The following is a 15,569-nucleotide window of genomic DNA, read 5'->3' on the forward strand; positions in this document are numbered from 1 at the left end:
ATTAACTTAAACAAATCTTCCAACTTGTAGTGAGAAATCAAAGCCTATAGTTAATTGATTATATATTGTAGGAGACTTTTTCAAGTGTAATATAATAATCACGTTTGGCGTATTCATATTTTCATATTTATAATCTAGCTTAATTAACTAAACTAATTAAGATGTATATCATTTGATTTTTGTCGAATGTTTGAACGTCTCAATCTCGTATTGTTGATGGAAAAAAATGTTATCAAAATTGTCTATATTTTCCTATCTCGCTGCGCGTTATTGTTTTTTTTTTTTATATATATATATATATAGTTAAGATAACTTTTATATGAAAATAGTTATGACAATTCGATGATATCTTGTAAAATTCAATTGATCGTACATGTTATGTTCCGTTGATTTCTTCGTAGTAGCAATTTAATATTTGTCATTCATTCATGAAGATTGACTCGCCACCAACTCCTTTACATTTTATATATAGTTTATCACTTTCATATTCCTTCAAAAACTTGATTCACAAGAAAGTTTAATTTAAACATCTTGATCACAAGAGCGATATTGATGATTTTACTCATTCTCTCCATTTGTTAATATTTAATTTGGGTTTAATAACATATTATTAATGTGACTGTGTATTATCTCTTAACTAGGTCGATAATTTTGGATTTGACTAATCAAGAAAAAGGTAAATTTCAAAGACTGGTTTTCTATGCCCTAGCTCGTTAAGTAACTTTTCTCTAAGGGAAAACTTAAACATATTCTAAGCGAATATTATGAGAAAGAAAAACATAATCTCTTATCACGAATGTTATCGTGGATATGATATGTTATTACTTTAACTGAAAACCATCTAGTTCAAATATCTTAACCAATTTATTAGTTTATATAATATGCGATGGTCGTTTTATTAAAAGTTATTTAAATATTTTAATTCGTTTACAAAGAGACAACATAGATTTGGAAATTCAATCCTATAATAAAAATTTAGTCAAGTATAGCAATGTCTTAACCACAATACATGAATACAATGAAGTAGGACAATATGTAATGATAGTATATGGAAAAGTAATATATTATGTGATATCGATATCTCCTCGGTTATTCACTATTAGATATATCTTTTGAATGTTCCGTGTCAATAAATTGACAATTCAATCGAAAGAATAGTAGTACTCAATCAACGAGGAAATGTTTTTTTTTTTGTTCTTATATAATTATTATTATTATTAGCTGTGATTGAGTATATATAATTAAATTGGGATGCAAAGTTTCTTATAATTAATACAAATATTTCGTGGTAGTGGAAGACATTTCCAATTCAAAATATCTATGAACATATTTTATTTAATTAATGACAGATAATCCTTTTGACTTCAATTATAAATTATGTCATTTTCTTTTCCCATTTTTGCACCATAAATTAAATACAGTGTCATCTATCTTTCGCCAAAGTGCATAAGAATTCTATAAATGAAATGGTTATCTTTCGAATTTTTCCAACAATTATAAGATTTCTAAATTTCTGAAATCGACCGCTCTTTGAAGATACAAATCTTTTGAATATACAAACATTTTTCTAATACTTAGACTTCAAAAATATAATGCATTCCATTTTCTCAAATCAAAAGTATGCATTCAACCGAGAGATAATAAAATAAATACATGTTCAACTTTATTTATTTTTTAAATAATGTTACTATTTTATTAAGCTATATTATTATTATTATTTTGAAAAAGAAATAATTACTTTTTTTTTTTTAAGGAAATCGCTAATGGGCTGGCCCATAGTTGGTGTTAGTGAGAAATTGTAGGAAAGTTCATGTTGGAAGAGGTCAAAAATTGGGATTCAAGTATATTGTAAAATTTAAATTAAAGCCTCATTCTATTCTCCATTTAAGAGATGTTAGGGTAATCTATTATCTATCTCTACTATATATATACACTCGTAGAAGTAGATTTTACTTTTTACATTTTCTTTTTGCCCTTCTCTTTTGTCTTTTTTAGTAAATGACTAATGTACAACTTTTCATTTGGTGTTAGGGTGATCATATGATGAAATCTCGAGCTAATTTTAGTGTTTTTTTACTGAAAATGAGTAAAAAAGTTAAGTTTACTCTACCGATGTCGAGGTTGAGTTTGAGAGAGATTGACACAAAAGGATATAAATTCGGATCATTCATACCTACTTTTCCGATGTGGATGCTCACCTTAGAACCATAAAAATACAACCTCGTGTGTAGAGATACACACAAATCATTAGATGCTTCTAGGAGATGTGTAGTTGATATATTCAATATAGAAAATAGAGGATAATTCTGTTGGATGGCTCAAATTTCTGGAGAGATCTAGAACGAAAGGAGGTTCCAGTTCTTTCCATCTCCAGACCCTCCTTCTCCATCCTTTAATAACTTCAACAATGGCGATTTTCTCATCACCTAAACGTTCCTTAACACAATCCTCATTCCTACTACTTCCTCCAACTCAATTCGAACTTCACATTTCTCTTTTAGTCCACAGATTCCTACATAATCCACAAAGTTCTGTTTGAATGGCTCAAGCTGTATCAAATCTGACTCGATTCGTCTGCTTCACTCCTACCAAAGCCTCCAATGATCCCAAGAAGTTTGTTCGTAAAAGTAGCGTCAAAGCCGTGAGAGGGGATGGCAGAGAGAATCTCGATCACTTACAGAGAACTATCGAAAAGGAAAAACAAACAGCTCAGCCACCGAAGAAACGAGTAGCTCCTGTTGCTCCAATTGGTAATTGATCTGACCTTGTTGCTGGTTTTAATTAATGGGCAGCTCTTCTTTTTGGTTTTGGTTTGATTTTGTTTTTTGTTTGTGTTCGTTTTTTCTAGGGCTTTGGGATCGATTTCCGACGGCGAGAACTGTACAGCAAATGATGGAGACAATGGAGAGGATAATGGATGATCCTTTTGCTTACTCGGGAGCATGGCCATCGCCTCCATTTACCAGCGATGGTGCTGGGTACAGTAGGGGAAGAACTCCATGGGAGATCAAGGAAGGGGAAAATGAGTATAAGATGAGGTTTGACATGCCGGGTATGACGAAGGACGATGTGAAGGTGTGGGTGGAGGAGAAGATGTTGGTTGTGAAGGCTGAAAAGGCTGAGAAGGTGAAGAAGGCTAGTGAAGAAAATGGGAAGGTTGAAGAAGAAGAGGGAGATTGGTCTGCTAAAAGCTATGGGAGATACAGTAGCAGAATTGCTTTGCCTGAGAATGTTCAATTTGAGCAGATTAAGGCAGAGGTAAAAGATGGGGTTTTGTACATAACAATACCAAAGGCTATGGCTACAAGTAAAATTGTGGACATTAATGTCCAGTGAAGAGTTGAGATTAGATTTCGAGAGTAGGTGTAGTTATTTTTTTATCTGCTTTCAGTTTCAAAAGAACCTGATGTAAACAGTTATGAAGATGAAGTTCTTGCAATTTCATCCTGGCTTTTGTAATCTATTTTCAACAAAGCTTCGATGTAAACATTTGGCATTACTGATGGAATGATACCTTTAGTTACCTGTTAAACGCAACTGCTTTGAATTTTGTTTTAAGAGAATTGGTTCATCAGAATTTTGAAGAACCGTGGTTCCTTCTGTTATTGTCTGGATTGAATATTAGTAGCTGAAACGTTACTTCAGGAGTTATGTTCTTACTTTCTTGCTTTCAGAGAACCAAGCTCAACATGAAAGCCATGTAGTTTTAGAGAGATGAATCGGAATGCCAACCTTCAGGTGTGAGTTGTTTTCAGATGATTCTCTTATCTCTATCTGTTGCCTAGTTAAGTAGTAGAGCCATTTCTTCTGTATGAACAAAACCCTCAATGGATTATTTAGAAGCAAGAAACTTTCACTATTTTACAACAATTTAAGCAGACCCAAGTTTCCTATTTGGACAGATAAATTTCATGAACAACAAGCCAGTTTTTTCTTCACTGAATTAGTCTGTTATTTTATGATTGAAACAACAGTATATGCGATCCCACAATAGGATGAAAATGCATCTGGGGTATAAGCTCTCTCAAGAATGGCTCAGTGTCTCGTAGTTGTCTGAACTCAACACGAGCCACCAGTGGTATCAATTATCACACTACATAACGTTAGTCTTAATCTACCTTCATTGATATGGCCCCATCTGTATTATGTTGAATTATTTACTTAAAAATTAAAGTTGATTTCCTTTTTGAAATGACAATGCTCTATCAGTAATTCATGTTGTATAAGGTCACAGAACATGTTCAGACACGTTGATTTTGTACAGGGTAACTGAATGCAAACACTGAGAAAGGAGAAAAGAAACCATTGGACTAGCTGTAGGAATCGTACAGTTAAATGCTTTCTCATTCTCTCTCTCTATCTTTCTATCTTGCAATCTCGTGAATCTATACAGATGATATTAGCAGAGAATCAAGCTTACACAATAGTTTGGATATGATCTAGATGACTGTCTCGTACTCGAGAAGCCATTGTTTTGACATCTCCCACTATCAAATTTGTAGATTTCCAGAATCTTGCTCCCATGTTGTGAAGGGGGTTCCTCAATTGAAGTTATATATACAAGTCTTGTCTAGGAGTCGGATAATGTTTCTTTCTTCTGATGGATCACAACATATAATCTGGTATAAAAATATTCATGTCTGGTTGAAACAGTGGGAGGCTTTCGGTGTAAAGATAGAAATGTAGTAGATTTTCCTTGGCAAGAGTTTCGGAGTCGATGATTTCGGTATCGCTTGTAAGAATCCATAAATCCCTGGTGCTCAACCTGTTTAGACAGTTACGACAGAACGGACAGGAACGTGATCTTGCATTCCTGAAAACATGATTACCAGAGGGAGATTTCTTGTTAACTAATGATAAGAAAGGCGTACAACAGTAATTTTGAAGTTAGGAAGAAAGAAAATTTGGTGTAAATTGGCCACTAGTGAGATTACCAGTCTTTAAAGCAGCTGAGGCACATCGAATGACCACAATTTGGCAAGACGACATCTCTACAGTTCTCCATGCATATCCCACACTCTTCATCTCTCTGAAGATCTTCATTAGACAGCTTTTGTTCATCCTCTGTTATCTTTCTAGACGAAGTCTCTTCTTTTGACTCGACACGTCCACTTTGAAGTTGCCTAAGCGAAGGGTATATTACAGCTGCCATGGTTTTGATAGTAAATAATTTTGAACTAATCTGTTTGACTCTGGAAAAGAAGTTAGGAGAGAACTACGGACCATAGAACTCCTTGAGGGTGGTTTTCCTTTCTCTTGGCGACACCAACGGTTTTCCATCGACGTATACCTGCATACTTGAGTAAACATTGAAGGGGCTTTAGATTTCTTTAAAAAGCTAGAAACCTTCAGGCGAGAAAGAGAATTTTCCCCGAGGCTTGGGAATATGGAAGTGAAGTTGTCATATGCCTCAAAAATTGAGGGAAACACCTTACCTTGTACAAGAGTATATGGAAAAGGCCCAAGAAACTCGGAACAGGATCTGTGCAATTGAAATCCATCCATTCAATCCAATGAAGAAGAAACGGAGCAAATGGGCTGTAATGCAATCTCATCTGAATACAAAACCCGCCATATTCTCTCGGTAGCATAGCGGCCCTGCAAATGCAAAACCAAAATGGTTCAAACCCCAGATTTCAATGTCAATACTCAACCAGTGTAACAACAATGCTTGTATATCAGAAGTTCAGAACCATGGCAATCTTTTGGATTCTAGAATATAAAGTAGGGTTTGTGGACAGAAGATGGAACTTGCGAAGAAGTCTTAAATTTAGGGAAAATGATGGAAATATCGCCAACAATTGAAGACTATCAGCAGAAAATTGGAGGAGCATTGAAATATATCAAAGCTGCCTCCTTATATTGCGAGGTATTTTATTTACATTTCTTGGATTGAGCCTATGTATTATACTTACAATGTATTTGCATGTCTTATATCAGCTTCGACAGCTTTAAGAGATTCTTTAAATGAATTCCTTTCGGGTTGTTCTGGCCACATTCTTTATCCTTTGAATTTGACAGAACAGAAGAACAAATGATAAAGAAAAAGACAAAAAGGAAGATGATCTAGAGAAAAAAAAGTGAAATGTTTTTGAGGAAAGGCTTTGTCCTGTCATCTGAGAATTATAAGGGGGTAATCAAAACGAAAAGAAAACAAGAAAAGTAAAAGAATGGGGAGATGGGTATTGCTTTGATTTCAAACTTCAAACCTGGTAACACTTTAAGACAAGAAAAGGATAGGTTCTCTTGTTAAGTCTTTACCCTTTTGTTTTTCTTAACTTTCTCAACTGCAATTGGGGATTGCATTGTTTCCAAGTCAGACTTTCCTTCCTTTGCTAAACAAAACCCAAAACCCAATAACTAAGCATTGTTCAGATAAACATAGGATTAACTAATTCCTTAACCCATTGATTGATTGTTAAAAGTAAAACAAATAGAGGGGTTATGAATTCACAAACAACATAATTGTGATTCTTCTTAACTAAGTTTGATCTCATCTCGCCACTTCATTCCTCCGAAAAGTGGGCAGTGGTTCTTGACCAGCAACACAACACCCATCTTATTTTAATACCCCAAACAAATTTTATTAATAGCCACCAATACCCTTTGTATTAGCCTATTACAAACTCTATCAATTTTATTGATATAATTCAAAATTTTGTTATAATCAGTAAATATTTTAATATTTCAAACAAATTTTTTTTTTAAACATTGGCTATATACTTTAATTACTAAAATTGCTAACCATTCTAATTACATTACTCGTTACATTATTTGGTAGCAAAAGACCGTTTTTTATTCTTTAAAAAACTTGGGCCAAAATTCTGTTGGGCCCTCAGAAAGAGATCATCTCTACAGTGTAGGGATTTCAACTATCAATTGGGCACAAATCCTTGCCTTATTTATATATATATATATATTTGTGTTTCATATGTATATCTTGTTGGCAACTTTGTTTGTGGGAATATTTACATGAAATATAGGTAAATTTTTTCTGGGTTTGCCCATCACATTGGTGGGTGTATTTTTGTTATGAGATTATACCATTTAGAGTGTGGGTATCTCTTTGTTCTTTAATCCTATAAATATACTATGCCACGTATTATATATACAAATTTATATATGTTGAATTTAATAGGAAATATGTTTGGTGTAAAGTTATTCTCTGGAGGCTATAATGATTTGTGCAGAGGCTCCAACAATATTGAAAAAAAGAAAGAACAATATCGTAAATTGAAAATGGGAGATGGAAACAAACCAAGATCCAAGTAATAAAACATGGTTACTTAAAATCTGTTCTAATGGTTGTTGGTTTATCATACCATATCAATTTATCGATTTATTGTTTATGATTTAATATTTTTGTTGTTGTATGGCCATCATTGATAATCGATATCAATAATAACAACTAATAGCATATTTTTCAGATTGAGAGCTATAACGATAACAACTATTAATTAGTAACGATGACCATCAATGATAACGGATATCGTATAACTGTGTCAATCATGTGTCGTAGTACTAGAAATTTGTTCATAGTTTAAAAAAAAAAGGAGAAGGAAGGAAAAAAGTGGGAAATTGATTCCTTGACCAATTCAAAGGTGAAAAAAATGGAAGTAGATTTCGTCATTGAGAGGGAGCAAAGGCAAAGCGAATCCGTGTGTGCAATTTTTTTCAAAGCTTGAAAAAGCTGCAGACAAGCTGTCCCTCCCAAGTGGAGAAAAGAAAAGCACTTATTTTGTAATTTTAACCAAAAGCAAAAGTTGATTAAAGCCCACAAGAATATATTATATTGAACCTCTTTCCTCACTTTATATTATTCATATATTTATTTTATTTTATCTTTTTGCATGGCTCTCTCTATCAATCTACCATGCCCCATCTATCTTCATAAAATCTTGTGAATTTAGAAGTGTAGTGTAGTGCACCATCATTTTCAATTTGTCACTTCTCTTTATCTTTTTCTTTCTAAAAGTTTATGCTTTTTCCATATTCTTCACTGTTCCATGAGGCTTTGAATGAATGCCCTCACTATCTCTCTTTCTCTATTTCCATATGAAAACAAATCATTTTATCTTTGTTTCTTTTCCCATAAACATTTAGTCTCACTTTGTTATATTGCACTCATTTCCAAATAAATAAAAAACAAAAGGAGCCAAATGGAGATAAAAGCTTCACAACCAGTCTTGACATGCTAACTTTACTTTTAAAGTTTATGTAAATGTTATTGAAGTTTGCATATTTATCTAGAATTTCATTTTTTTTCGATTTTTTACTTTCGTCTTTACCTATTTCTCCACTCTTTTTTTGTATATGTATTGAGTAACTTCATTTTATAACTCTATATTTCAAACACTTTTATTAGTTAACTACACTTATTAGTTATTAGTTAGGTAGTTGAAAGGATACCTGAAATTTTGTAACGAAGGAGGCAATTCTTGAGGTGGTAAAGGTGAAATGACTTGATCCTAAAATTGGCGAGGAGGAGTTGCAAGGGGTAGAGTGGTTGATGACGTTAATAAAAAGTAAGTTTGATAGATTTCTAGGATTGGACCAACAAAAGTCTAAAAAACTTGCCAGTGAAAGGTTTTGGGTTGGAAAAAGACGATTCCATAACCCAAAATCTACGCCAAGGGGAGGATATGATTGAACACTATGGACATAGAAAGCACAGACCCATCTAAAGTTGGAGGACACCATGTGACTTTGAAAGTGAAGCTCAGCTCACTGTTGTCGTTATAACGATCACTGTTATGCATAATCATCGATAAAAATCAGTGGGTTTCTTCATTTTCTTTGTTCTTCAAATGGGGTTTCCTCTTTTTTGGGGTTTGATTCTTCTTCTCGTCGTTTCTTCTGTCCATTGTCAGGTTAAAGGTATGTTCTTTCTTTCTTCTCTCTCTCTGTTCCTCATTTTGTTTTTCCCCGTTTGATGTTTTGAAACGCGTACGCATTTTGTTTAAAATGAACCCAACAACACTGATTTCTCCAAAAAAACAGAGTTCATCAGTATAGATTGTGGAGGGACAAAGAATTACACCGACCCAGTTACAGGGCTGGCATGGATTTCCGACGCCGGAATTATGAACGCCGGTGGGTCATCACCGGTGGAAAACCCAAATGGAAACTTGATGCAGTACCAAACACGGCGAGACTTTCCAATCGACGACAAGAAGTACTGTTACACTTTGAAAACAGAGGAAAGAAGAAGATATTTGGTTCGAGCAACTTTTCAATATGGGAGTTTGAAAGATGAAGAAACTTACCCTAAATTTCAGCTCTATTTGGATGCAACTAAGTGGTCTACTGTTACTATTTTTGATGCTTCGAGAGTTTATGTGAAGGAGATGATCATCAGGGCACCTTCAAATTCATTTGATGTTTGCATATGCTGTGCAACTACTGGTTCTCCATTCATATCCACTCTTGAGCTTCGCCCTTTTAATCTTTCAATGTATGCAACAGACTTTGAAGATAATTTCTTCTTGGAAGTAGCTGCTAGAGTGAATTTTGGTGCGTTAACCAAGGATGCGATAAGGTAAGTTAGTTTGAAGGGTTCTGCCCCGAAACCTAAGTTGTATTTGGATTTGTCATATTTACATTATTTACGGTTTGAGGCATCTCCGGTATGTAATCTGGCTTAGTAGTAAACTATTCCCCTCTGTTCAAGTGAACGTAGCTAACACACAACCGCGTAATTCAATGGCTTCAAGTGTTGGTTTGAATGGTGAGGAAACTACTTATTTGGTGTACTTGAATCTGTTTTTCTTAGGTACCCAGATGATCCATATGACAGAATTTGGGATTCAGACCTTGAGAAGAGGCAGAATTATCTTGTGGGGGTGGCTCCAGGAACAGAAAGAATTAGCACATTGAATAATATTAATGTAATGACTAGAGAATATCCACCTGTTAAAGTGATGCAAACTGCAGTTCTTGGCACTAAAGGAGTGCTCAGCTACAGATTGAATTTGGATGATTTTCCTGCCAATGCTAGGGCTTATGCATATTTTGCTGAGATCGAAGATTTGGGTTGGAACGAGACTCGGAAGTTCAAACTAGAGGAACCTAACATTCCGGATTCGAGCAATGCAGTGGTGAATATTGCAGAGAATGCCAATGGGACATATACTCTTTACGAACCAAGTTATATGAATGTGACTCTGAGTTTTGTGCTTTCGTTCTCGTTTGTCAAGACTCGAGATTCGACTCGTGGACCACTTTTAAATGCATTGGAAATTAGCAGATATGTTGAAATTGCTCCCAAGACTGATGGGCGAGATGGTAGATCCTTCATCATCACATCTTATTATGAAGATTCGTGATAACATCAAAGTTTTTATCTGTGACAGATTATAAATTTTCCCTACTGAAGTTGATTGACTTCTGTTTTCTGTCTCAAATTGTAGAGGCTGTTGCGAATATCTTCCGTAACGTGTCAGCAGAGAATGTCTGGACAAATATAGGCGATCCTTGTGTTCCAACAAGCTGGGAATGGGTGACTTGTTCTGCCACGCAACCACCAAGAATAACTAAAATGTAACTTTCTTCATCACTTCAATGGTTCTATTTTTATCCTTTTAGAGGTTCAAACCATGCATTTCTGGTATGTAGCTAGTTGAGAAATCTCCTGCTTGAAAAAGGAAATGCAAGATTCAAGCCTTTTGTGCCAATTGAAAATTTAAGAAGTTGAATATGTATTCAAGTAAATTAAGCATTTTACCTACGCATGCATATCTATCCTTTCACCTCTTATGCAGAGAGCTTTCCAGAAAGAATCTCAAGGGAGAAATTCCACCAGAGATCAATACTATGGATGGGTTGGTGGAATTGTAAGTCCAACTTGCTTCAAGCAAAGCACTTCGTAACCTATCCTCATTGCAACTCATTGTCATGTCCTCCTTTTCTTCAGGTGGTTGGATGGAAATTCTCTTGCAGGGCCACTTCCTGACATGAGTAATCTAATAAACTTGAAGATTTTGTAAGCACTTGAGGTTATCTACAATTTTCCATTCATGAAACAAGACATTATGTTTCATCGTGATTTAGCATTGTTATCTTTGAACATGCAGACATCTTGAGAATAACAAATTAACAGGGACATTGCCTTCTTACCTGTGTAGTTTGCCCAACTTGCAGGAACTGTAAGTTCAAATCTCTAACTTTGAGCGTTGTATGTCAAATAGGTTGAATAGAAAGTTAGGTTATTGTTTCTCTCATAACATTTACGAAAAGCTTGCTTGTTATATTGACCGTGTGAATTGTGTGTGGCAGATATATCCAAAACAATACATTTTCTGGTGAAATACCCTCAGAATTATTGGCCAAGAAACTCATCTTTAAGTAAGTACTCCAACTGATGCCCCACCATAAGGCTTTAACTGCCTTTGAGAATGTGGTTTTCTTTTTTTAGAGACAAAGCATAAAAAAATAAGTTACAAATGCCTTAAGAGTCAGGACTCATCTAGAGGGAGTCATGGCTTTATGGATGACTGCGTTTTTGTTAGTAGAAATGAATCTGTTGGTCCCTATTTCTTGCACGAAGTATATGTAGATTGTGCACTGTAAGACCTGATAAAACCACTCACGTGTTTGAAGTTGCTATTTCTTATCGAAGAGGAGCAGTCTTAATAAGAACGACAGGGATGGGACATGAAGAGGGGTCCTGATGTGTTTGTTTTACTTCTTTGTGATCTTACCTTGCAGGTATGATGGTAACGTGGGGCTGCACAAAACTGAACGATACAAGGTGCATTCTAAGCTTATATTAGGAGTTTCATTGGGGGTGCTTGTGCTTCTGGTTATTCTACTTTTAGGAAGTTTGCTGTTACTTCGCAAGCTTCGAAGAAAAACAGCACCTTACCAGAAAAAAGGTTCCCACTCGAGAAACCTGCTTAATATTTCTATTATAGCGCTACCTTTTCTAAATTATGTCATGTCTTGTGGGCTTTAGGTGGTTCTCTGAATATCAGCACGAAACGCTCTTCTGCATACTCGATCGGCAAGGGGGACGAAGGCATGGCCTATTATTTATCCCTCTCCGAGCTGGAAGAAGCGACAAATAACTTCTCTAAGAAAATTGGTAAAGGCAGCTTTGGGTCAGTCTTTTATGGGAAAATGATTGATGGCAAAGAAGTTGCCGTCAAGATCATGGCCGAGTCATCTACACATGGGAATCAACAATTTATGACTGAGGTAGGTCGTTGGCCTATTATTGGATGGATCTCGTTGTGTTTACATAATTTTATATTGCTAAAAATGAATCAAACGTTTACGCATAGATTAGTCCATTTAAGATGCCTGTGGTTCTTATGTTGCCAAGAGAGAACTATATACTCTTAACTCAACAACTTTAAAAAAGAAAACGAGGGAGAGTGAATACAGTTTACATGTAAAATAGTACTCGATTTTACCAAACCTGTAAATATCAACAGGTTGCCCTCTTATCAAGAATTCATCACCGAAATTTGGTCCCTTTGATCGGATACTGTGAAGAAGAACATCAACGGATACTGGTATATGAATACATGCATAATGGGACATTGCGAGATCACTTATATGGTTTGTTCTTCCATCCCGTCTTAAGAAAAGTTCACTTTTCCAGTCCTTCTCCATTAATCATTCATCGGCAGGTTCTACGACTCAAAAGCACTTGGACTGGCTGGCTCGCTTGCACATAGCAGAAGATGCAGCTAAAGGTTCATCCTAGTGAAAAACTATAATTTTTTCTCTGAATTTTGGCTCTCCATCTTCAAGCCTTGCCTTCTGCTTCTTCTTCTTCTTTTTAATTTTTTTTTCTGAAATGAATTTATCATTTTTCAGGGCTTGAGTATTTGCACACAGGATGCAGCCCGAGTATCATCCATCGAGATGTAAAAACTAGCAACATACTCCTGGACATCAATATGAGGGCAAAAGTTTCTGACTTTGGCCTCTCAAGGCAAGCTGAGGAGGATTTGACCCATGTTTCAAGCGTTGCTCGAGGAACCGTAGGCTATTTGGATCCTGAGTATGCCAAACTTTATTGCTTTTCCATGACACATTTCACCCCCTTCCCCTGCTCATAAGCATAACTATAGACATATCAAAATAACAGGTATTATGCTTGTCAACAACTCACCGAAAAGAGCGACGTATATAGTTTTGGGGTTGTGCTGCTCGAACTGATCTCTGGGAAGAAACCTGTCTCACCAGAAGACTATGGGAATGAATTGAACATTGTTCACTGGGTATGTAAGATCTTCACTTTTAATGCGTCATCACAGTTCTCGAATCTTTAGACAATTGATTTGATTTCACAGGCAAGGTCCCTGGTCCATAAAGGGGACGTGACGAGCATCGTAGATCCATTTTTAGAAGGAAAAGTGAAAATAGAATCGGTGTGGAGAATCGCCGAAGTTGCCATACAGTGTGTGCAACAGCATGGAGTTTCCAGGCCAAGGATGCAAGAAGTCATCTTAGCCATACAAGATGCAATCAAGATTGAACATGGTACTGAAGGGAACCAAAAGCTATCTTCAGAGAATTTAAAAGCACAATCATCTCGAAAAACTTTGCTGACGACCTTTCTTGAAATCGAGAGCCCCGACGGTTCCCTCCTTCCTTCTGCAAGATAAGGCCTCAACAACTCCGACATGACTTCCAGGTAATGTACGATAAAACGATACAGATACGTGACTGAAATATTGTTTGATAGAAACACAAAGAGTAGGAACACTGACAACACATTTTTACCTTTCATCATTCTCTTATTTCTTGAATTATCATACTTTTTAATATGATTTTTTGAACAGATGAGACATAACTTTGGTTATAGTGAACATGGGGAATATAATTTGAAGTTGTTCATAGGGGAAGTGGTTGATATCTATGTATATTTTAGTTAAGTTCTGCTGCAGCTGAAGCATCTATTTAGCCCATAGTTTTAATTAATAGCAATAACAATATAATCTTGTGGAACTAATTCAACTCCAATAACTTTCTCATTGACTTAAGACTATCATTAAAATAAAAATTATAATATTACAACTTGATTTTAGAATGTAGTGAATTTGTTTGATTTATTTGTTTATTTTGTTCCTTTCTCTCCAAAGATTCTCTTAAGATTGCCATTGCTTTACATGTACGTTTTAAATCAATCACCATTAGATAGAATCACAATTATTTTTTAATAACAATAGAGGCAGATAGATTTGAACCAAATGTTTTATATAAAAGTTAAGCTACTCTATTCTAAGTCTATTCTAAGTTAGATTTTAAATGTGGTATTTTGTAAATACTTTGTTTCATTTTGTTATATATATATGTATATGTAAATAGTTCGTTTTCTTACTTCTTGTTTATTTTTATAACTTTGGTAAGGGAATTTCTGTTCTAGTATTGAAATCTTCATAATAATCTATAGCCATAAGTATCTGTTAATAGTTATAGAAGTGATAATTACAAAGCTTCACTTGCAAATTTCTTGTAAATTTAGTGTTTCAAGGTGGTTTTGAAGAGACAAAAATGACTTTAAACATTTTAAAATCATTCTTAGGTGTGTTCATAAAAACTTAAATATGTCAATTAAAGTAGACGTTTCGAATAATAATGAGTTAAAATACTCGTTTAATTCATATATATATATATATATATATCTCTGTGAAGGCTCCATACAACCACTTAGGAATGAGGTGAGGGGATTTAAACACAGGAAATTAAATAATTAGTCACTATACATATAAATCTTTAATTTAATCATTCAAAATTAAACATATCATTAGTAATTAAATGTGTTATTGAAATGGAAAGTAAGAAGTAGGTAAAGATATGGGATTGATTTGAAAGCAGAAAGCAGAAAGCAGAAACAGTGCTTTCGGCCATGTGCTAAGAGTCATAGAGAGTACATACAAAAATGTTAGTAAAAAGAGAAATAAAGTGACCATTTGTTAAATGTTAATATGACAAGTTTGTTTGACCATATATACACATTGAAAAACGAGAAGATTATAAAATCTAATCAATAAATTAGGTTGCATAAAACAAATTAAACAATGCTTAAAAACATTACTAAAGATTCATCATATCTATTAGTTCAAATTGTGGGACTGCACATGTGGATCATTAGAAAATCCGAGTAGGAAGTTTGATTCTTCTAAATTCAAATGTATAATTGAAAGTCAAGCTTATAAGTTTTTGTTAGATGACATATATCTCGAACAAATTAAGGTACGTTTGAATTAGCAATCGAATTAGGTGTTATCAAAATTTTATTTATAAATATGTGAAGATTTTTTTTTTTTTTTTTTTTTGTGTGTGTAGGTTTAAGTCAAATAGAGGATTTGATATCACCAAATAATGATGTAGACATTTGGTTCCATTAAATTAACAATATAAAAGTATTATTGAAAACTATTAGTTTTTTTAGTGATTATGATGGGTTAGATAATTAAATTAATGAGATTGACGCTTATAAAAATAGTAATTTTTTTAATGATAATATGGGCTATGCCACTATATTTTATAAATTAAAAAAATACCTAATTTAAAAGTCGATAGCACTCTAACAGTGATATGATATCACTTATTTT

At 34.4% G+C, this 15,569-nt stretch overlaps 3 protein-coding genes across 5 annotated transcripts; 2 read left to right on the forward strand and 1 right to left on the reverse strand.

Annotated features, from left to right (window-relative positions):
• The first annotated feature begins 2,203 nt into the window (after positions 1 to 2,203).
• On the forward strand, positions 2,204 to 3,537 carry LOC101208128 (small heat shock protein, chloroplastic). Its single transcript, XM_004135252.3, has 2 exons — positions 2,204 to 2,750; positions 2,849 to 3,537. The coding sequence occupies exons 1-2, from the start codon at positions 2,540 to 2,542 to the stop codon at positions 3,334 to 3,336; spliced, it is 699 nt and encodes a 232-aa protein (XP_004135300.1). The 5' UTR covers positions 2,204 to 2,539; the 3' UTR covers positions 3,337 to 3,537.
• A 646-nt stretch (positions 3,538 to 4,183) lies between these two features.
• On the reverse strand, positions 4,184 to 6,201 carry LOC101207887 (E3 ubiquitin-protein ligase AIRP2). 3 transcript variants are annotated; one of them, XM_004135251.3, is made up of 5 exons: positions 5,916 to 6,201; positions 5,436 to 5,598; positions 5,224 to 5,290; positions 4,935 to 5,145; positions 4,184 to 4,813 (listed from the first exon to the last, which is right to left on the reverse strand). In XM_004135251.3, exons 1-5 carry the CDS (start codon positions 5,996 to 5,998, stop codon positions 4,606 to 4,608), a joined length of 732 nt encoding a protein of 243 aa, XP_004135299.1. In that variant the 5' UTR covers positions 5,999 to 6,201; the 3' UTR covers positions 4,184 to 4,605. The 3 variants fall into 3 exon arrangements, with proteins under 3 accessions (XP_004135299.1, XP_011655587.1, XP_031741549.1); XM_011657285.2 differs by lacking the exon at positions 5,916 to 6,201 and adding an exon at positions 5,694 to 5,906; XM_031885689.1 differs by lacking the exon at positions 5,916 to 6,201 and adding an exon at positions 5,756 to 5,905.
• Positions 6,202 to 8,387: 2,186 nt separating this feature from the next.
• LOC101207149 (probable LRR receptor-like serine/threonine-protein kinase At1g67720) lies at positions 8,388 to 13,963 on the forward strand. Its single transcript, XM_004135248.3, has 15 exons — positions 8,388 to 8,877; positions 9,001 to 9,538; positions 9,773 to 10,284; positions 10,410 to 10,539; positions 10,761 to 10,832; positions 10,913 to 10,981; positions 11,073 to 11,144; positions 11,275 to 11,343; positions 11,707 to 11,873; positions 11,954 to 12,195; positions 12,435 to 12,561; positions 12,633 to 12,698; positions 12,823 to 13,009; positions 13,097 to 13,229; positions 13,302 to 13,963. The coding sequence occupies exons 1-15, from the start codon at positions 8,808 to 8,810 to the stop codon at positions 13,614 to 13,616; spliced, it is 2,769 nt and encodes a 922-aa protein (XP_004135296.3). The 5' UTR covers positions 8,388 to 8,807; the 3' UTR covers positions 13,617 to 13,963.
• Positions 13,964 to 15,569: the final 1,606 nt, after the last annotated feature.

The sequence above is a fragment of the Cucumis sativus genome, chromosome 5 (genome assembly GCF_000004075.3).
Source record: "Cucumis sativus cultivar 9930 chromosome 5, Cucumber_9930_V3, whole genome shotgun sequence".
In the NCBI taxonomy this organism is placed as follows: Eukaryota; Viridiplantae; Streptophyta; class Magnoliopsida; order Cucurbitales; family Cucurbitaceae; genus Cucumis; species Cucumis sativus.

Bases quoted from the DNA above. Each gene is read 5' to 3' on its own strand.
- LOC101207149 (XM_004135248.3), top strand. From the start codon at position 8,808: ATGGGGTTTCCTCTTTTTTGGGGTTTGATTCTTCTTCTCGTCGTTTCT. The intron at 10,982-11,072 runs GTAAGCACTTGA...TTGAACATGCAG, and splicing joins CTAATAAACTTGAAGATTTT to ACATCTTGAGAATAACAAAT. The intron at 12,196-12,434 runs GTAGGTCGTTGG...AAATATCAACAG, and splicing joins ATCAACAATTTATGACTGAG to GTTGCCCTCTTATCAAGAAT.
- LOC101207887 (XM_004135251.3), bottom strand. From the start codon at position 5,998: ATGTGGCCAGAACAACCCGAAAGGAATTCATTTAAAGAATCTCTTAAA. The intron at 5,599-5,915 runs GTAAGTATAATA...TTGCATTTGCAG, and splicing joins ATAAGACATGCAAATACATT to GGCCGCTATGCTACCGAGAG. The intron at 4,814-4,934 runs GTAATCTCACTA...TCATGTTTTCAG, and splicing joins CTCAGCTGCTTTAAAGACTG to GAATGCAAGATCACGTTCCT.
- LOC101208128 (XM_004135252.3), top strand. From the start codon at position 2,540: ATGGCTCAAGCTGTATCAAATCTGACTCGATTCGTCTGCTTCACTCCT. The intron at 2,751-2,848 runs GTAATTGATCTG...CGTTTTTTCTAG, and splicing joins AGCTCCTGTTGCTCCAATTG to GGCTTTGGGATCGATTTCCG.